Source organism: Thalassophryne amazonica, chromosome 12 (genome assembly GCF_902500255.1).
Source record: "Thalassophryne amazonica chromosome 12, fThaAma1.1, whole genome shotgun sequence".
Lineage (NCBI taxonomy): Eukaryota > Metazoa > Chordata > Actinopteri > Batrachoidiformes > Batrachoididae > Thalassophryne > Thalassophryne amazonica.
Window position 1 is genome coordinate 89881061 of NC_047114.1, and position 21750 is coordinate 89902810.

Here is a 21750-nt window from a genome sequence, read left to right on the forward strand (position 1 = left end):
TCACATCAAACTGTTATTACAAAGACATAAATTCAGTACTGTGGAAGTTTGGAATAATGTATAATGTGCAAATACTTGTGAGAGATGATTGTCCAAATATATCAAAGTGATCTTATCCCTTAATGGCTTGAGTGGTCATATTTTTAGTTATGTTAGTGCAAACAGTGTAACAGATTCAAACTGCTCCCTGCTGGACTTAAAAAAAAAAGCACAGGTGTGGAAATAGTCAACTGCACCTAAAAAAAAATCATTAATCCTGCAGGTGGAAGACATGTCTATGGGATATTATATCGGCAAAACAAAGTTACTTTTTAAAATGAATTTAGTGCATTGTCACCAAATTTTAATTTTTTAAATTTAATTTATTATTATTATTTTTTTTTTTTGCCTTATTGTAAGGACAGAGATAAAACATGTGGCCACTCTTAACCTTAAAAAAAAAAATCCATCTTTTCAGTGATGTCCTGCATCTTATAAAAAGAGAGGTTACATTTAATGACCACTCAAGTTATTTTATGATCTGCAGCTGTCTTTGTTTTGCCATATTCTTTGTAATTCCACAAGGAAATAATGTTTATTCATTTAGTTTCATTTGAAAATGAAAATTGCAACTTCATGATTTTGAAGTTTCTTTAATGAAAAGGAAGGAAAAATAATCTCACATGATTTTTGCTAATATATGAATGCTTGGACATATCAGGTTTATTTACCCACTGATGAAGAAAACACAACAAAAATTACAAATACTTGTAATAAAACTTGTTGACTGCCTCAAACCTTTACACAGCACTGTAGATATCCAACAGTCTCATGACATCTTGCCAAGAATTTTTACGACCTTCACTTTGACCTTTTGACCTAAAGTCAAGATTCACGGGAGTAACAGGTGCATATTTGACATGATTACAAAGGTCATATCATATGACCTTTCTTGGACCTGATTGGATATGGGTGTAGTTTGTGGTAAAAGTAGCATTGTAGAAGATTATGAGCAATCAGGAATGTTTTAAATATGTTAAAAAAAATTGTGACATTGGTTTAAATCATGATCCACAAAACATAAACAAAAATGGATTTTAATTGGTGCAGATCGAGTGTAAACATAGTTGACAATATGCAGTATTTGGGACCCTGAGCAGAAGCATCTTTCTGATCCTTCTCGGCTCTTCAATGTCACGTAAAATCGTAGATTGGAATTTGCACATTCTTGTCTGTATTTGGCAATATTCAGTTACACATGTAATGTTTGAGGGGGCAGCACGGTTTGCGTGGGTTTCCTCCGGGTGCTCCGGTTTCCTCCCACATCCAAAAGACATGCGGTTTAGGTGGATTGGGATCTTTAAGATTGTCCGTAGGTGTGTGTGGGGGTGTGTCTGTGTTTGTTTGTCTATTTGTGGCCCTGCGACAGACTAGTGTCCTGTCCTGGGTGTACCCCGCCTCGCGCTCTGTGACTGCTGGGATAGGCTCCAGCCCCCCGCGACCCTTAATTGGACTAAGCGGTAGAAGATGGATGTATGTTTGAGGATATAAAATAGTAGGTAATATAAATACTGCCTATTATTCACAAAAAAAAATCAGGCTCAATGTCTTCAATTTGGAAATTGGGGCCCAAAATGGGCAATTGGAGGACCATCTTAATAGAGCTGATCCATGACCTTGAGCTTTGACCAATTCTTCTCAAACTTTAAACACTCCATCCCTGGATGACTTTCACTGTTTACACTGTTGAAAGTAATGTGGATAAAAACAGTTTGAGTGACACTGGAGTGACTGTGGCTGTGTCCAAATATTTATGGACCTGCTCGAACTGGGTTGTGTTAGTAGTAACAAGCACAATGTGCTTTTATGAGCTTTTATAGAAGTAAAATAAAACACCAAATGTTGTAATTTATAGTTAACAGGGAAGCTGCTTGTCAAAACTACCACATGCTGGCTGGCGCCTCTCTGTGGCTGTTTTTTGTCATTGCAGGTGATGCACCAAAGCCTAAGATGATCCAGATTTTTTTGGGTAATTGACTTAAAAACCTTTTCTTTCTGCAGATAAAGAAGTAAGGGCTGTGTCTGTTTGACCACTGTGCAGTGTTGGACATTGCAAAGAGCTTTCAGTTGGTGATGCGTTGAGGGTCAACTTTGCACCTGCTGTTTCATTCATGTATTGTTGTGTTTGTGTTGTTTTAGGATGTTACAATGGGGGCAGTCAATGAGACTCTGTCAGCGTGTGCACTTCCAGGTGTGATTCCGCATGCTTACCGCATGGGGGGTTCCGTCAGTAGACTGAGCTACAACCTGCCGCCGCAGGCCGGGCATCCTCGGTGAGCGGCTGCATTTACTGCACATACACATACACACACGTGTTACTGTCAGTGCAGAGATACTTCAAATGCAAAGACCTGACAGGTCCAACCAGTTTCTCAATTGAGAGACAGTGAAGTCCAATTCAACACCTCAACTGGGGGAGAGGCGAGTTTATGGGTTTAAAAACTTCACTGGATTCCAAACTTGGACAGCTTGGCTGTTCAAATACTACATAATTATCAACTGGGGAGCTTTGGTTAATGGTCCTACTAGATTCTCAACTGAGAAAGCCTGGCAGTGCAGATGGTGTGGTTCTCTCCAATGGGGACCTTAAGTTTGCGTTCCAGTCGTTTCTCAAGTAGGAAAGCCTGGCTGTGTAGATGCTATGGAATTCTCAACTGGTAGAACTTAAATTATGGGCACTGCTGGCTTCTCAACTGGGAAAGTCTGGCTGTGCGGATGCTGTGATATTGTCCCCTGGATGATCTTAAATTAAGGGCCCCAGTGGTTTTTCAGGTAGCAACCCTGCCTGTGCATGTGGTTTCATATTCTCAAGTGGAAGAGCTTAAATTATGGGTCCCACTAGTCTTTCAATTGGGAAAGCCTGGTTGTACAGATGCAATGGTATTCTTGAGTGATTAAGGGTCCAACTGGTTTCTCAGCTAGGAAACCCTACGTGTGTAGAAGGTGTGGTGTTCTCAATTCGAGGATCTTAAATTATGGGACCCAGTAGCTTCTTAAATGGGTAAACCTGTATGGTTTTGTAGATGGTATAGTATTCTCAACTGTGGCATCTTGAATATGGGTTGAACCAGTTTCTTAACTGTGGTTCGGGATGGTTAGGTTTGTTTGTTTCTGCACAGCGTGTGAGTTCAATTCAGTTCAGTTGAATTCTTAAGTGGTCACTCCATGTAAGACTTGTATTTACTGAAATCCTGTTCCATTTTCTTTTCTTTCACTCTGACATTTAAATGGATTCTACGTTTCTTGTATAGCGCAGGTAGCTCAGTGGATAAGGAGCTGGCTTGCTGATATGTAGACATGGGTTTGAATCCTGTTCATGCTACCTGTCTCTGTCCTTGGGTAGGACACTTAATCTGCATTATCTCAGTCTACCCAGCTGTAAGTACAGTTGTATGCAAAAGTTTGGGCCCCCCTGATCATTTTCATGATTTTCCTTTATAAATCATTGGTTGTCTGGATCAGAAATGTCAGTTAAATATATCATACAGCAGACAAACAAACTGATATTTGAGAAGTGAAATGAAGCTTCTAGTATTTACAGAAAGTGTGCAATAATTATTTAAACAAAATTAAGCAGGTGCATAAATTTGGCAGTCTTGTCATTTTAATGTTATTGGAACACAAAATTGGTTTGGTAAGCTCATTGACCCTTGACCTCCTTACACAGGTGAATCCAATCATGAGAAAGGGTATTTAAGGTGGCCATTTGCAAATATTTCCCTTCTTTGCATCTCTTCTAATGAGTGGCAACATGGGAGCCTGTAAACAACTCTCAAATGACCTGAAAACAAAGATTGTTCAACATCATGATTTAGGGGAAGGATACAAAAAGCTATCTCAGAGATTTCAGCTGTCAGTTTCCACTGTGAGGAACATAGCAAGGAAATGGAAGACCACAGGCACAGTATTAGTTAAGGCCTGAAGTGGGAGGCCAAGAAAAATCTCAGATAAGCTGAAGCAAAGGATGGTGAGAACAATCATAGTCAACCCACAGACCTGCTCCAAAGACCTACAACATGATTTTGCTGCAGATAGTGTCTCTGTACATTGTTCAACTATACAGCGCACTTTGCACAAAGAGATGCTGTATGTTGCTGTAATGCAGAGGAAGCCTTTTCTGCATACACACCACAAACAGAGTCGCTTGAGGTATGCTAAAGCACATTTGGACAAGCCAGCTTTATTTTGGAATAAGGTGCTGTGGACTGATGAAACTGAAATTGAGTTATTTGGACATGACAAGGGGCGGTATGCATGGCTGAAAAAGAACACAGCATTCCAAGAAAAACACTTGCTACCTACAGTAAAATTTGGAGCTGGTTCCATCATGCTGTGTGGCTGTGTGGCCAGTGCAGGTACTGGCTAACACAGTACCCTCAACTTGTGACCCTCAACTTTAAAGTTGAGGGTCACAACTTTAACAAGTTAAAGTTGAGGGTCACATGGATTCCAGTCAATATCAGCAGATTCTTGAGAACAATGTTCATGAATCAGTGACAAAGTTGAAGTTGCGCCGGAGCTGGATCTTTCAACAAGACAACGACCCTAAACACTGCTCAAAATCTACTAAGGCATTCATGAAGTGGAACAAGTACAACATTCTGGAATGGCCATCTCAGTCCACAGACCTGAATATTATTGAAAATTTGTGTTGTGATTTTAAGTGGGCTGTCCATGCTCAGAAACCAACAAACCTGAGATGTTTTGTAAAGAAGAATGGTCAAAAATACATTCAACCAGAATCCAGACTCTCATTGGAAGCTGCTATAGGATGCATTTAGAGGCTGTTATTTCTGTAAAAGGAGGATCTACTAAATATTGATGTATTTTTTTTTTTCTGCTGGGGTGCTCAAATTTATGCATCTGCCTAATTTTGTTTAAAGAATTATTGCACACTTTCTGAAAATCCTATAAACTTCATTTCACTCCTCAAATATCACTGTGTTTGTCTGCTATATGATATATTTAACTGAAAGTGCTGATCCAAACAACCAATGATTTATAAAGGAAAACCATGGAAATCATCAGGGGTGCCAAAACTTTTACATACAACTGTAGGTACTGGCCCTGGCTGTTGAAATGAGTTATAATTGTGTCCCGTCCACTAGTATAAAGGTTTTACATCTTCTGTATTTAGCTTAAATAAGATGCATTTTTTGTATAACAGTTGCTCAGTATTTACAGTAATAATAATTTAATGTTATTATTGTTGATGTTGTGCTTCCCAGGCTCCACTTTTCTCTCGATGTCAGGACACGATCTCTGGAAGGGCTCCTGTTTTTCGCTGCTACCAAAAGAGGGCGCTCTCATTTTGCTTTGTACATGTCCAAGGGCAGAATCCGATTATCTGTAGGAAAAGAGCTGGAGATCTTCAACAGGGAGAAGTACAATGATGGAAAATGGCATTCGGTCAGTGGAATTCCATCATTTGTCCAATTTACCTCTGTCAGCAAAGTGGGATGGAGGTTATGTTTTCACCCCTCTTTGTGAATGGCCTGTAAACCACAATTTTTCATATAACGTTATGAAATTCCCTTGCTGGCTCCTTCACGTTGAGAGGAGCCAGCTGAGGTGGCTCAGGCATCTGGTAAGGATACCCCCTGGGCGTCTACCTACGAAGGTGTTCCAGGCACGTCCAGCTGGGAGGAGACTCTGGGGAAGACCCAGGACTAGATGAGGAGAGATCATGTCCACACTGGCATGGGAACGCCCCGATATCCCCCAGTCAGAGGTGGCTAGTGTGGCCTGGGAAAGGGAAGTTTCCAGCAGAGCCAACAGCTCCTTGGACCCGGATAAGCGGTTGAAGATGCGTGAATGAGTGCGTTATGAAATTTTTAGAGAGCATTTATATCCCGATAGGCAAGAAATGATTCAATTTTCAAGGTCAAAGGTCAAAGCCAGGAAAAATGGAAAAATCCCTATCTTAAACATTGAATGAATTTTGAAAAAAAATCATAACTCTGTTAAAAAAGATTGAATTTCTTTCATATATGAGAGTGTTATGTAGGATGGTATCCTTTGTCGACTGACAAAGTTAGATTCGGATTTTATCTGAATTACAGATTTTGTGGCCATTTAAATTTAACACTGAAAACCCCTTTTAATGTATATTTTACCTTATATCTTAATCAAATGTGCCCCAATTACTCTCATATTTGAAAGTAAGATGCAGACTGGCACTCACTATCACCTAACAAAGTTTGATCTGGATTGTGGATTTTGTGGGCATTTTAATTTAATATTGAAGAGCCCATTTGATGTACATTTTGCATTATATCTCAATCAAAAGTACCTCAATCACTCTCATTTGTGACCGTGAGGTGCAAACTGGCACTCTCAATGAATAGACTAAGTTTGATGTGCATCTGATCCATATTACAGATTTAGTGGATATTTATATCCAAGGTAAAAATCTGTGGAATTGGAAACTAGTGTTGGTGGAAGTTTGCACTCTGTGAGTGCAGTGTTCTGGTTTGATGGTGTTTTTCTTTTCTTTTCTCATGCAGTCAGTGAATTCAAATTGCACGCATGAGCTGATCTCCTGATGTTCATAGTGAATCTGTTACCTGTAGGTCATATTCAGTTTGGAAAAGAAGAAATTCCGATTGGTTGTAGATGGGATCAGAGCTCAGGATGGTCAGCTGACAAACGCTGAGTTGGCATCAATGGAACTGATGTCACCAGTGTACATGGGCAGCACTCCAGAATCCCTGCACAAGGAGTTAAAGGTAAAATTTAAATCATGTGGCTCATGCACACATAAACTGACTTTTCCACCCCAAATAACATGATGCTTAATATTTAATTTGATTGTCTTCTTTCAGTGGAAGAGTTTACCAAAGCAAAGTGTGTCCGGTTGTGTGCGCAGTCTCAGGATATATGGAGCACCGATGTCACATCCCACCACAAATCAAGGCGCTGGGCCCTGCTTTGATGGACAGACCCAAAAAGGAGCATATTTCTCAGGGAATGGCGCACACATCGTTCTCAGTGAGTATAACAGCCTGTGGACATCACATCTGGTACCGAAGCTTCAATACTCTGTTTGTCATGAAGAGACCAGTTTGATACTTCAATCAGGAGGATCCTAATTGGTTTGTCAGGTGAACCATTGAGATTTGATAAGGGGTCAAAGTATTTTGATTGACTTGAGAATCTTGCGTGCAAGATTTGCCAGAAAACAATCAAATAAACAAAAATGCAAGTAAAACCATAACCCCTTTATAAGAAGATAAAGTAATAAATAGATTAATAATAATGATGATGATGAGGATGATGATTATTATGAATAGTTGGGTATAGAAAATATATCAATGACTTGAAATTTTCTTTTGCCAATTGGTCATGGTGAAAATTTTAAATTCTAGTTCCAGAGGCCCCCTCCATGAAAAAAACACAAGTCGCATTGTTGTTCACATCCATTTTTGTCCTCCGTAACATAGCAGGGGGACATAGAAATGCTGCTTGTCCATCTGTGCATGCTTCCAAGTACCTGGGCAAACAGAGTACTCACAATTACGTCCCACAGGTTGAGTGCAGGCACACCAAATTTGCACCATATGCACCGCCTGCAATGCTTTTGTAAGGAGGCAGAAAGTGACTGTGCCATAGACCACCAACAGCCTGGTCAAAGCTCAAGCACAGAGTTTCCTTGCTGTGTCTATCTCTCCCTATCAGATATGGAGAATTGGAGATGAAAGTGGTTTCACAGGAACTAGTTGCTCAAATGCTTCACCTCAGGGAGCTGTGAGAGAGGATTGCTGCTCCTGCTCCCGTGCTTTGATGGTGTATGTGCCATAACCTTGCCTCACCAGAAAACCTCTCACTTCTGTGTTTACCATCTGAATAGCAATGCACCAATTGTAGGTGCACCTGTCTGCTAAACTCAGGGACAGATGACACCCATGGTTAATTAAGAGACTAAATTTTGCCCCTTCGCACCCTGCACCGTGCTTTGCACTCAGACACACACTGTGTTAATAGCAAATTGGAGTTGGAGTCACACCAAATGCACTGGCACTATTCACTTTACACTGTGCAATATAAATCACCAAACTGGTGCCCAAAAATTCTATTTAGAACACTGCCCCTTACAAGTCTGTGCAGACACTGGTCCTATAATGACAAATATCACATCAGGTTTGTGCCTGTGTGTCACAGCTACTTGCATTTCAGCCAGGTTAAAATGGGAAAGTCACAGTTAAAATGTGTTTTTAGCATATGTTGTTTAGCATATGTTTCAATATAACGCAATGCTAAAATACCCTTGGCCGTACAAGCATAAAAATAGGAAACAGAATGTGACCTTGTGACCTCTTAAAATAGGTCAAGGTTAGCCATCTTTGATGTTGTCCAAGGTCTGTGTCCCAAGAATGTTCCCTGTGAATTTGAAGACGCTGGCAGTAATAGGACTGGACTTATGCTGAGCACAGATGGACGGACGGACGGAAGCAAAGCCTTTGCAATACCCGATGGCCATATTTTGCACACGATTCCTACTTCATGCGCACTTTATGCGCAAATCGACCAAATTTGCACTATGTGTGGCCACGCAATGCCTTCGACGCAGTCTTGAACCTTTTGAAGTCCTATGTCAGGTTGCTTTGGCGGGTGTCACAATGCAGTTCACTGCCAAAACAGCAGGGGGTGCAGCATTTTTCATGATGGCTGTCCTATGACCATAGACTGTCATGACGTCTACAGTTGTGAAAGTCGATTGTGAAACCGGAAAAGTGAAATTTGGGAAATGATGTAGTTAGTGGACCAATCACAGCCCACGCTGTGTCCGTGCGGTCCCTGCCGTCTCGATGTGTAATTACAATATTTGGGAGGTGCACGTCAGGCCATGGAGAGGTTCTCGGAGGGGGTTGGCAATGATGCAGAGCAATCTGCGTGGCTACGGAGTTGCAGATAAAGAATAGTATAAATTGGGCTTTGAGTCCAGTATTCTACATGTACATGTGTTAATATCAATAGTCAGTCACGATGGTTTGTGTATCAGTGACAGTAATAAAAGTGATGACCATATTAACTTATCACATTTCAGGCAACACCTTTGTTGACGACTCTGGCTTTGAGCTGCTGTTTAGCATTCGTCCAAGGAGTCCAACTGGACTTCTGCTGCATGTCGGTGATTCCAGAAAGACCCAATATGAACCAACGATGGACCATTATTTGAGTGTCTACATGCTCAGAGGGAAGGTGAGCCCCAAACAGCAAATTTTAATTCCCCAAAGAGAGGCCATGCTACCCAGCAGCTGGGGTTCCCCGATTACATACCCTGTGTCCACAGCACACCCAAGAACGCTGATTTATGCTAACGTTACTACATCAATATTACATCACCTGGTGTTGACTTTATCTCACTTTGGGCAATTACATTTCTTGCTTTAATGTTTCTTTCCTACAAAAGTCTGTTGACATGTAAGAAGGGAAGTCCCCTTTGATGAGCCAAAAACAATACATAATGTTAAATATTGTGTGATTAGGTTATTCCTGACACCTGGTTACAACAAAAAAAAAATTGTTTTTCTGAATTAAAAACTGCTCCAGAAATGAAGAACATAAATTGTCAATACTAGATTGTACAAATAATGCCTTCATGTGATTTTTTTTTTAAGTTTGGCTAACAGCTGTTAGCTACTTTAGCATGTCTAAGAATGAGCCTGTTATGGTTTTTTACAAGCAAATAATTTATTCTGCTCCCCCCCTTTGTAATTTTATTCAATAGTTTTACCTTGTAGTTCTACTGTTATATATGGAGTAATACTCATATATGTGGAGCACTTTGTCAATGAAATAGGAGCAAGTACTCACAAAATGATCCTGCGCCCTTCAGTTTCAAGTATTTGTAATTTTATTTTGGGAAAACTGAGGGTACCTTTCCCTTCAGTTTGCATCACATTAAATAATAAGTACATTTGTATTATAATTCTTGTAAATCAGGATCTGTGTTCTGTCCTGGTTTATAACTTCAACAAACAGATTCAATAGCTGTTATCAGTAAGTTATTCTTACATGTATCTAAATTGTGTTTATGGTATAATTTCCAGGTAGTGGCACAAGTCAACAATAGAAACGAAGAATTCAAGGTGTCAGTGCGGCCAAACGCTTCCTTATGTGATGGAATGTTTCATAAAATATCAGGTACAATGCTGACGATTATTTGATCAGTCATCATTAAGCACCAATTTTTATCTTATACACAGGAGGACATTTATACAAATTACTGTTAATTAATGTCTGTCTATGCTTCTTTTAGTGATAAAGAGGAAAAATGTTTTACAACTGCATGTCGACACTGTTGGCACTTACAAGATTGGACCACCAACATTCACATCCACTTTGACCAAAGACCCACTGTATGTGGGTGGAATTCCCGGTGAGTGATAAATGTACTTCATTTAGCTCTTGTATCATTTATTTGCACAGTAGCACACTGGCACCCATCACTAAGTGACCGAAAATGACACCTTGATTTAAGTGAATATAGGATGTTAATATGAAAGAAAAAGAATACAGGACAAGAGTTAAAATTGCAATTAAGATAAGATTAGATAAGATAATATAAGCTCAACTTTATTCATCCCGAAGGAAATTATTGTGCCAGAGTACCAATCAGTAAACTGCAAACAATGTTTTTTTAAAACAATAAAATACAACAAACGTATGCAAAATGACTGGAAGACATTTGCGCAAGATGTTCAACACTATTGCACATATTTCTGAGTCACTGAATAACTCTGTTCAATATGTATTATACAGTCTGATTGCCACAGGTAGGAAAGACCTCCTGTGGTGTTCTGTGGTGCACCTCGGTGGTCTCGGTCTACGACTGAAGGTCCTCAGTACGTCAGTGTAGCATGCAGGGGGTGGGAGGTATTGTCCAGGAGGCTGCGCAGTTTCCTCAGCATCCTCCTCTCTGACACCTCCACCACAGACTCCAGCTCAAACCCCAGGACAGAGCCAGCTCTCCTGATGAGCTTGTTGAGTCTGTTCATGTCAGCTGCCTATTGGTTGTGTAGGTGATATTGTATTCAAATACATACCCAGCTGTTCCGTATGAATGGACTAAAGAAATGTTAGGGGAATCCCCAGTGGTATCATGAGGAAACCCCCAACAATCAAAACAAATATGGCTACCATTGGTAATGAATCTTGTGTTGCAAGAAGGCTGTAAACATGCCTATTTATGGCATAGGAACACTGTGATGTCAAGGTAAAATATAAAGTAGGTACTTTTGTTGACTTTTATCATTTTTATTTGGAGAAAATGAGAGAATTCTTGGAGAGAATGTTAGAATTCTGTCTGTCCTCATCCAACCTCTTCGGCAGTCATTAGGCAAATTCTGGGGGTTGTGTGATGAGTAACCAAATAGAAAAAGGTGGTTGTACGAACTGGGTTCAAATTATTATATAGAGAAACCTTCACATAAATTCAAGGCAGGCAGAAATAATCAATTTCAGATGGGAAACACTGTGAATCAAGACTACAAGTCTGCAAGGCTACAGTGCAATTAGCAGCTGAGTTATGATTTTATTTTATTTTATTTTATTTATTTTTTGACGAGTTAGGTTTTTTTTTTGCAAATTTGGCCTTGGCCTCAGACAAAGATCACTATAGGATAGATGTACAGAAATGATCTGGATGTTTTGTCTTTTGTTTGGGTGTTGTACCTCACTTCAAGGTATTCTAGAATCTATTTTTAAGATCAAGGCGTGCGTCATGTGTGTAAATGAGTTTGTATCAGTCTCTGTCCATGTGTGCATAAAGTCTGGAGTTGCCTTGACAACAGCAGGCTGTAGGGGAGGGCATAAGGGCAGATAAGAGGGGAGCCAAATGCTTCACCAAGGCCGTTGAATCCTTCTGGAAGAAATATAAGCGGGGCGTTTTGACCTTTGGTAGCTGATAAGGCTGCCGTGTTTTGGGTTCGGCAGAGAGACAGAGTAATTCCATTTGCGGCTCCTCTGACCGTTGAAATCCAATATCATGAATATTCCCTGGTCTCCAAGATCTTCCTTTGCAAGGCAGATATTTGCTCCGAGATGCTTTCCAACTTGCATTTGAGTTCAAAAGTTAATGCAGTTTGAGATTGTACTGCCCTGTCCACCTCGTTAGTCATGATGGACAGTTGTGGGGTTGTGGTTCTGGTCGCAGTTATCTTGCCAATTTTCTGGTAGGTCAGGGCAGCGCATAACCCAAGCAGCACCAGCTCTCCTACCATAAAAGAAAATAAGAATAAATCTTCGACACATTGCGTGCTTGGCATGCAATGCGCCATTTCTCCCAGGTGTCGAGAACATAGCCCGCAAAATAGGTTCCATCCGGGCACGCAGGGTCCCCCAGGCCTGATTTCCTTGTTGAATAAATGGTGTCAATAGCATTGAGAGACCAGCTGATTAATTCCATGGTTATTCCAAATATAGCTTGAAGAATTCACAGTCTGGTGAAATTGGGACTTTTGAAGGTTGGAACAGAGATAGAAGAACACAGAGGAGAGGAGGAGATGCAACCGCCCTCGCCGAAGTCCCAGCTTGAAGATATTGAATGTTGTCAGATCATGTTTTGCCACATCAAATGGTCATACTAGAGAAGCTTGAATCGTCGACTGGACTGGGTTGCTTGACGTGAGGATGTTTCGCTTCAAATCGCAGAAGCTTCCTCAGCTAAAATTCTTGCTCTGGTAGTCTGACTTCTGTCTGACCCTTGTAGAGAAGAACAAACAGAAGCCACAAAAGCTGGAGTTTTAAACCTAACCAGACCCCTCCTACCGAGAGGCGGACTGCTATTGTCTAGTGACTAAACAATTGCTTTAATTAGCATCTATTGTGCTGTTGTTATCACCCTCATAATGACAGGGTAGCTGTCCCTCCTAACGATGGGACTGACGCCTCTCCTGATGACGTGAATGACTCATTACCATGAACAAAAGACTGAAACTGCTTTGATCTGAGTACCCCATTGTAAACAGGGGACAAAGCGTGTCTCATACCCCCTCCCCGGTTAAGGCTAGGTTTCAACTGTTTCACATAGAATGCCTCCTTCACCCCTCTCTCAAACCATTTCTTCTCTCTGGCTAAGATTTTAACTTCCTCAGTCCAGTCAAAGATTCAAGCTTCTCTACTATGGAAACCACCTGGACAACTGAGAGCCTACACAGAAACATTAAATGGGCATGCCAAGTTAGACAAGCTTTGCAGCAACAAAAGTAGATGATCTGAATGAATGAAATTTGGGATCTGATGTAACCCCCAAGAGAATGCTTACTGATCAACAAGCCCTTGAGCAGCAGGTGTACCCTGATTTTCCAGTCTCTGAAGATGAGGTCTAACCATTGCTCTAAATGGTGCTGGAAATTGACAGATGCAAGGGTAAGCCAACTTTGAAAGAATACCTGACCTTCACACAGTCCTAAAAGCCTAGGGCTGTACCTAGTAAAATGCAGAGATAAATAGATAGATAAAGTCCCCTTTAGGTAGGTGAATTAGAAACTTTAACTTGACCATGAGTGAGAGTATGAAGGTGTTTTTATCCATCCATATGTGGCCCTACGAAACATTGGTGTCCTGTCCAGGGTGTACCCCGCCTCTCACCTAGTGACCTCTGGAATAGGCTCCAGCTTCCCTGTGATCCTTAATCAGAATAAACGGGTGTAGAAAATGAATGAACATAATGAGGAGAAACTGAATGAAATCTGTGCTAGATCAAGCAACTTTGTTTTGCTTATGTAATATCACATAGACGTGTCTGCCACCTGCTGGATGATGAATGGATGCTGGATTGATGGTGGATTAGGAACAGGTGGTAGATTGTTTCTGTACATAAATGTAATAAATCAAAGAAATAAACTCTTTGTGGATATAATTGATGCATAAGTAGAGTTTAAACTGATAATATCAAATTTGGGGAAAGACTAATACAAATTACTTAACCTAAATTAGTCTTAAAGTATACTGTAAAACACTTTTTTAATCCATAAATAGGGATGGGTTTGTCCACAAATATTTTTTCTTTAAAATGAATGAATTAATATAGAAAAAAAATGTTCATACGTAATTGGATAAGTTAGAACACTGAGGTTTGTTCTGGTTTTGTACTGCAGACAAGTTCCATGTACAGCAGATGCTCCCGGTCACCTCGTCCTTCACAGGCTGCATCAAGGACATGGGGATCAACGGCAAGTCGGTCTTTTTCGAGAGGCTTCCTGGTGTGTTTGGTCCAATCAACCTCAGAGAGTGTCCCGCAGGATAAACAAACAAACAAACATATGTGACTGCTTCATCACCAAACTTTGGGACCATGTCCACCATCAAACATGTGCAATGAGTTACCAGGACAGAAAATGTCTTTGTGTGTGAGACTGTAAGTATTAATGTGAATGTATGAGTCTGTGAGGAACAAGATACAACGCTGTACAAATTTCTGTATTTATTTTGTGATTGAAATTGTGGTATTACAATACCCACTCATGAATGCATATTTCTCACAGCTCTTTGATATGGTTTATTCCCCCTCGTTGGCAATCAATTGCTCCTGAATGTGCTTGTTTTTGAGCAGGGCTGCAGTATGATTGACCCAGCACTTTAAGAAACAAACCACATGCCTTTTGTGATGGTGCTTTAGTGGAGGATCAATACTACTGATCTTCTTTATTTGTTGGACTCAGTTTTTCTATTTGAATAAGATGTGGTTTACACAGGAATTTCAGGGTTTTTTGAGGCTTTTAATGCTGATGTTGCCAAGCCAGTCAATATAATTCTATATGCGTACATGGAGTCTATATATAAGCCTTAATTTCACATGGTTTTCTATAAAGTACAGTAGCCCTGAGGTGCACAACAACAATGTAAGAAACACATTAACAAATCAGACAACATTTTAGGAGACAATCAAAAACACAAGCCCATTTAAAAAAACACATGAACAAATCAGAAAATATTTACAAAACCATAATTACATTAAAGTAGAATTTTCCTCGACATGGCCTTGAAGTGGAAAACACAACTGCATTTGAGAAAACACTTCAAAAACAAAAATAAAAGTACATGAACAAAAACACCACAGAGATAAATAATAAAACATGTTCTTTATTCAGCATGGCCCTGAAGTGCAAAACAACCACATGAGTAAATATTTTAACCAAAACCAACATGCTTTATAAAATGTTCTTCTGTTTTATATTTGTTTTGTTTTTATTCCAGTCACTTAGAATAATTTGTACTTCAGGGTTGCACTGAGGAAAATTACATGTTGATTTTCTTTATTTATTAATATATTTTGATGAAATTTGATTTTGAATTTTACTGTTTTCCATAATGACATAATTTTTTGTATGTATTATTGTTTTGTAAAATGTGTTTTCTGCTTTGTCATTGCTCTGAATATTCCTAATATGCATTCCTTTGCATGCATGAAAATGTTCTATAAGACAATTTTATGAATGTAACTAATTGTATATTGGTTTTAAAACTCTCATAGTTACACCTGGCCTTAATCAAAAATGTTTTATATTTTATTTTTGAGGGCACTATGATGATACAACAAGAAACCGGTAATTAATATATAAACCAACACAAATGATGCAATGGAAAAACCCCAGCAAATGTTTACTGACCTATTTTGTACATTTTACAAAAATCTGTGATCGTCCAAAAAATGTCCATGTGGTTGTTCATATTTTGTACATGCATTCCTGCCATGTCACCAGTGATGCTATTGATTTCAGAATGGGTCTAATTAATGCTCTTCTTTATAAGTTTGTGTCAGTCCCATAAAGTCTTGACCTCAGATTATATGGCCAGTTTACTGATGCTGTGTAGAGAAAAATGTATCTTATACAAGTCATGTTGAGATTTTACTCTGCACCATGTCTATTTTTTATTGTAAGATCATACGAGCGAAGCACCACGCAGTGGCGCGGAGCTTGCTCTATGGTACAGGGAGTCCCAAACAAGAAGTGCCAAATTTTGAGTCCACAGTGAAAGAGGAAACGTCAAATGTCAAACACTTCCTGGATTGACACTTCCTGGATTGACAGATGAGATCCCATCTCACGGGAACTCAGTGGCAAGTTCACAGTTCAAGTTCAAGTGCCAAATTTTGAGTCCATAGTGAAAGGTCACACGAAATGTCAAATGTTGAACACTTCCTAGCATGGGTGGAGCTGGAGCAGAGCCAGGGTTGCACTGGACTCCCCTGAAATCTGATTGGACACAGATGATTGACATGTCACCGCACCGCACGTCTGGTTGAAAAGAGCTGCATTTTTAAATCAGTGAGTCATATTGACTTCTAGGTTCTTCCTGTCCAGTAGTTCTAATCCAACTTAGTAGTAGAAGAAAAATGTTTGCCGCAGATGTAATAATTAAAAGACACACACACGCAAACTTCCGGATTGACAGATGGGAACTCAGTGGCAAGTTCATACTGAAACAGGAAGTGCCAAATTTTGAGTCCACAGTGAAACAGGAAACGTCAAATGTTGAACACTTCTTGGCATGGGTGGAGCTATAGCGGAGGCCAGGGTTGCACTGGACTCCCTTGAAATCTGATTGGACACAGATGATTGACATGTCACGGCACCGTACGTCTGGTTGAATCAAATCAATTTCATTTATATAGCGCCAAATCACAACAAACAGTTGCCCCAAGGCGCTTCATATTGCAAGGCAAAGCCGTACAACAATTACAGAAAAACCCCAACTGTCAAAACGACCCCCTGTGAGCAAGCACTTGGCGACAGTGGGAAGGAAAAACTCCCTTTTAACAGGAAGAAACCTCCAGCAGAACCAGGCTCAGGGAGGGGCAGTCTTCTGCTGGGAATGTTTGGGGCTGACGGAGAGAACCAGGAAAAAGACATGCTGTGGAGGGGAGCAGAGATCAATCACTAATGATTAAATGCAGAGTGGTGCATACAGAGCAAAAAGAGAAAGAAACACTCAGTGCATCATGGGAACCCCCAGCAGTCTAAGTCTATAGCAGCATAACTAAGGGATGGTTCAGGGTCACATGATCCAGCCCTAACTATAAGCTTTAGCAAAAAGGAAAGTTTTAAGCCTAATCTTAAAAGTAGAGAGGGTGTCTGTCTCCCTGATCCGAATTGGGAGCTGGTTCCACAGGAGAGGAGCCTGAAAGCTGAAGGCTCTGCCTCCCATTCTATTCTTACAAACCCTAGGAACTACAAGTAAGCCTGCAGTCTGAGAGTGAAGCGCTCTATTGGGGTGATATGGTACTATGAGGTCCCTAAGATAAGATGGGACCTGATTATTCAAAACCTTATAAGTAAGAAGAAGAATTTTAAATTCTATTCTAGAATTAACAGGAAGCCAATGAAGAGAGACCAATATGGGTGAGATATGCTCTCTCCTAGTCCCTGTCAGTACTCTAGCTGCAGCATTTGAATTAACTGAAGGCTTTTCAGGGAACTTTTAGGACAACCTGATAATAATGAATTACAATAGTCCAGCCTAGAGGAAATAAATGCATGAATTAGTTTTTCAGCATCACTCTGAGACAAGACCTTTCTAATTTTAGAGATATTGCGCAAATTCAAAAAAGCAGTCCTACATATTTGTTTAATATGCGCACTGAATGACATATCCTGATCAAAAATGACTCCAAGATTTCTCACAGTATTACTAGAGGTCAGGGTAATGCCATCCAGAGTAAGGATCTGGCTAGACACCATGTTTCTAAGATTTGTGGGGCCAAGTACAATAACTCAGTTTTATCTGAGTTTAAAAGCAGGAAATTAGAGGTCATCCATGTCTTTATGTCTGTAAGACAATCCTGCAGTTTAGCTAATTGGTGTGTGTCCTCTGGCTTCATGGATAGATAAAGCTGAGTATCATCTGCGTAACAATGAAAATTTAAGCAATGCTGTCTAATAATACTGCCTAAGAGAAGCATGTATAAAGTGAATAAAATTGGTCCTAGCACAGAACCTTGTGGAACTCCATAATTAACCTTAGTCTGTGAAGAAGATTCCCCATTTACAGGAACAAATTGTAATCTATTAGATATATATGATTCAAACCACCGCAGCGCAGTGCCTTTAATACCTATGGCATGCTCTAATCTCTGTAATAAAATTTTATGGTCAACAGTATCAAAAGCAGCACTGAGGTCTAACAGAACAAGCACAGAGATGAGTCCACTGTCCGAGGCCATAAGATCATTTGTAACCTTCACTAATGCTGTTTCTGTACTATGATGAATTCTAAACCCTGACTGAAACTCTTCAAATAGACCATTCCTCTGCAGATGATCAGTTAGCTGTTTTACAACTACCCTTTCAAGAATTTTTGAGAGAAAAGGAAGGTTGGAGATTGGCCTATAATTAGCTAAGAGCTAATGAAAAGAGCTGCATTTTGAAATCACTTCTAGGTTCTTCCTGTCCAGTAGTTGGTGCTTTGTACCACAAAAAGTTCTAATCCAACTTAGTAGTAGAAGAAAAATGTTTGCTGCAGATTTAAACTGAACACGTCATTAGAACCATGGACTAATAACGACACCAAAGTTGTACTGGTGAGTAAACAACTGTAGTTTATCCCAGAAATGAGGTCCAGGTTGTTATAAGCGACATTTCTCCTTTTCTCCTTTAATTGTCTTATATATGCGTGTGTCTCCAGTGCTTTTTAAATGAGCAGGCAGCTGTTGATTAAATAACCTCTTAATTTTGCTGCCTGAAGGACTTAAGTAACCTCTTTTAATTTTGCTCTCAGAGTGTAGTTTTACATTTAATTTAAAAATGTAATAATTAAAAGACACACACACATACATACATACATACATACACTCAACAAAAATATAAACGCAACACTTTTGGTTTTGCTCCCATTTTGTATGAGATGAACTCAAAGATCTAAAACTTTTTCCACATACACAATATCACCATTTCCCTCAAATATTGTTCACAAACCAGTCGAAATCTGTGATAGTGAGCACTTTTCCTTTGCTGAGATAATCCATCCCACCTCACAGGTGTGCCATACCAAGATGCTGATTAGACACCATGATTAGTGCACAGGTGTGCCTTAGACTGCCCACAATAAAAGGCCACTCTGAAAGGTGCAGTTTTATCACACAGCACAATGCCACAGATGTCGCAAGATTTGAGGGAGCGTGCAGTTGGCATGCTGACAGCCGGAATGTCAACCAGAGCTGTTGCTCGTGTATTGAATGTTCATGTCTCTACCATAACCCGTCTCCAAAGTCGTTTCAGAGAATTTGGCAGTACATCCAACCAGCCTCACAACCGCAGACCACGTGTAACCACACCAGCCCAGGACCTCCACATCCAGCATGTTCACCTCCAAGATCGTCTGAGACCAGCCACTCGGACAGCTGCTGAAACAATCGGTTTGCATAACCAAAGAATTTCTGCACAAACTGTCAGAAACCATCTCAGGGAAGCTCATCTGCATGCTCGTCGTCCTCATCGGGGTCTCGACCTGACTCCAGTTTGTCGTCGTAACCGACTTGAGTGGGCAAATGCTCACATTCGCTGGCGTTTGGCACGTTGGAGAGGTGTTCTCTTCACGGATGATGCGAAGGAGATGTGTTGCACTGCATGAGGCAAATGGTGGTCACACCAGATACTGACTGGTATCCCCCCCAATAAAACAAAACTGCACCTTTCAGAGTGGCCTTTTATTGTGGGCAGTCTAAGGCACACCTGTGCACTAATCATGGTGTCTAATCAGCATCTTGATATGGCACACCTGTGAGGTGGGATGGATTATCTCAGCAAAGGAGAAGTGCTCACTATCACAGATTTCGACTGGTTTGTGAACAATATTTGAGGGAAATGGTGATATTGTGTATGTGGAAAAAGTTTTAGATCTTTGAGTTCATCTCATACAAAATGGGAGCAAAACCAAAAGTGTTGCGTTTATACATACATACATATATATGAATGAATTGAATGAATGAATTTATTCAGCACGCACATAAACAAAACAAAACAGAATAGAACAATTTCATATTTACATTTTACATTTACATTTTATATCTACATTAGAATATAGTTAGGTACTAACAATTGCATCAATGGCATTCCATTATTTTCAATTCATTTAAAGTTTAACATATTTTTACCTTCTAAGCAATTACAAATAGTCTTGCACCCTGATCATTACTGACATAATGTCATACACCAAGTACTGTTCAATGTCTATGCAATCGTCTACACTTCTTACTAACTCTATTAACATTTTTACTCGTTTGTGTACTGTACTAACATAATTTCTTTATATTTCTTTTTGAACTTATAAATGTTTCCACACAATTTAATGTGGTTATCCAAATGATTCCATAATTTAACTCCACATACCGACACACACCAACTTTTCATAGTAGTTCTTACATAATTTACTATAAAGTTACCACATCCCCTCAATCCATACTGTCCTTCTCTCTTACAGAACAGTTTCTGTATATTACATGGCAGTTCATTTTTATTGGCTTTAAACATTAGTAATGCAGTATGAAACTTTACCAAATCAGTCATTTTTAATAATTTTGACCTGATAAACAATTCATTTGTGTGGTCTAGATATCCTACTTTATGCAAAATTCTAACTGCGCATTTTTGTAATATAACGAGGGGATGAAGTGAACTCTTATAGTTGTTACCCCATACTTCTATACAGTAAGTTAAATAAGGCAAAATCAATGTACAATATAACACTCGAAGGGCATCATGCTCCAACAAATATTTAACTTTATTAATAACTGAGAGACTTTTGAAACTTTACTCTGTATATATCTAATGTGCTTTTTCCAACTTATTTTTTCATCTATTATTACACCAAGAAATTTACATTCTGATACTCTTTCAATTTGAACACCATTTATACATATCTTTATCTCAGAGTTTACTTTGTAATTTCCGAAAAACATTATTTTAGTTTTATCTAGATTCAAAGATAATTTATTTGTGTCCATCCAACTTTTTAGTTTATTCAATTCCTCATTAATAATACGGGTAAGTTCACTATAATTTTCATTTGCATAAAATATGTTTGTGTCATCCGCAAATAAAATCATTCTCATCACTTTGGATATATTAAATATGTCATTTATATATAAATTAAATAACTTTGCTCCCAAAATTGAACCTTGGGGTACTCTGCATAAAATCTCCAAGTTATTTGATGTAAACTCACCCATTTTCACAAACTGCTTTCTCTCCGTTAAGTAACTCTGTATCCATTGCAGTGCAACTCCCCTAACACCATACATTTCTAATTTTTTAATCAAAATTGAATGATTAAGAGTATCAAAAGCTTTCTTTAAGTCTATAAAAATGCCAACTGCATATTTCTTTCTCTCTATAGTATTGGTTATCTCCTCTATGGTTTCAATTACTGCCATTGAAGTAGACCGCTTACTCCTAAAACCATATTGGCATTCATTAAGAATTTCATACTTTCCAATAAATGACTCTAATCTATTATCATATAGCTTTTCCAAAATTTTAGAGAATTGTGGGAGTAAAGAAACTGGTCTATAGTTTGTAAAAATGTGTTTATCTCCACTTTTAAATAGAGGGACAACTTTAGCCAATTTCATTTTGCCGTTATAAAAGATAAATTACAAATATATACAAGTGGTTTGACAATACTTTCTATTACATTTTTAACCAGTATCATATTAATATCTTGAAAATCAGTTGAAGATTTACTTTTAAATTTTCTAACAATAGTAAT

General features: G+C 39.2%; 1 protein-coding gene across 1 annotated transcript in view; it reads left to right on the forward strand.

Moving 5' to 3' along the window:
• The window catches only part of LOC117521102 (laminin subunit alpha-3-like), a 243840-nt gene extending 228251 nt beyond the window's left edge, over positions 1-15589 (forward strand). The window contains 8 exon segments of the mRNA XM_034182417.1: positions 2179-2312; positions 5268-5448; positions 6612-6767; positions 6864-7029; positions 9086-9240; positions 10092-10185; positions 10301-10420; positions 14142-15589. Coding sequence (XP_034038308.1) covers positions 2179-2312; positions 5268-5448; positions 6612-6767; positions 6864-7029; positions 9086-9240; positions 10092-10185; positions 10301-10420; positions 14142-14290 — 1155 coding nt within the window. The 3' untranslated portion in view covers positions 14291-15589.
• The last annotated feature ends 6161 nt before the right edge of the window (positions 15590-21750 follow it).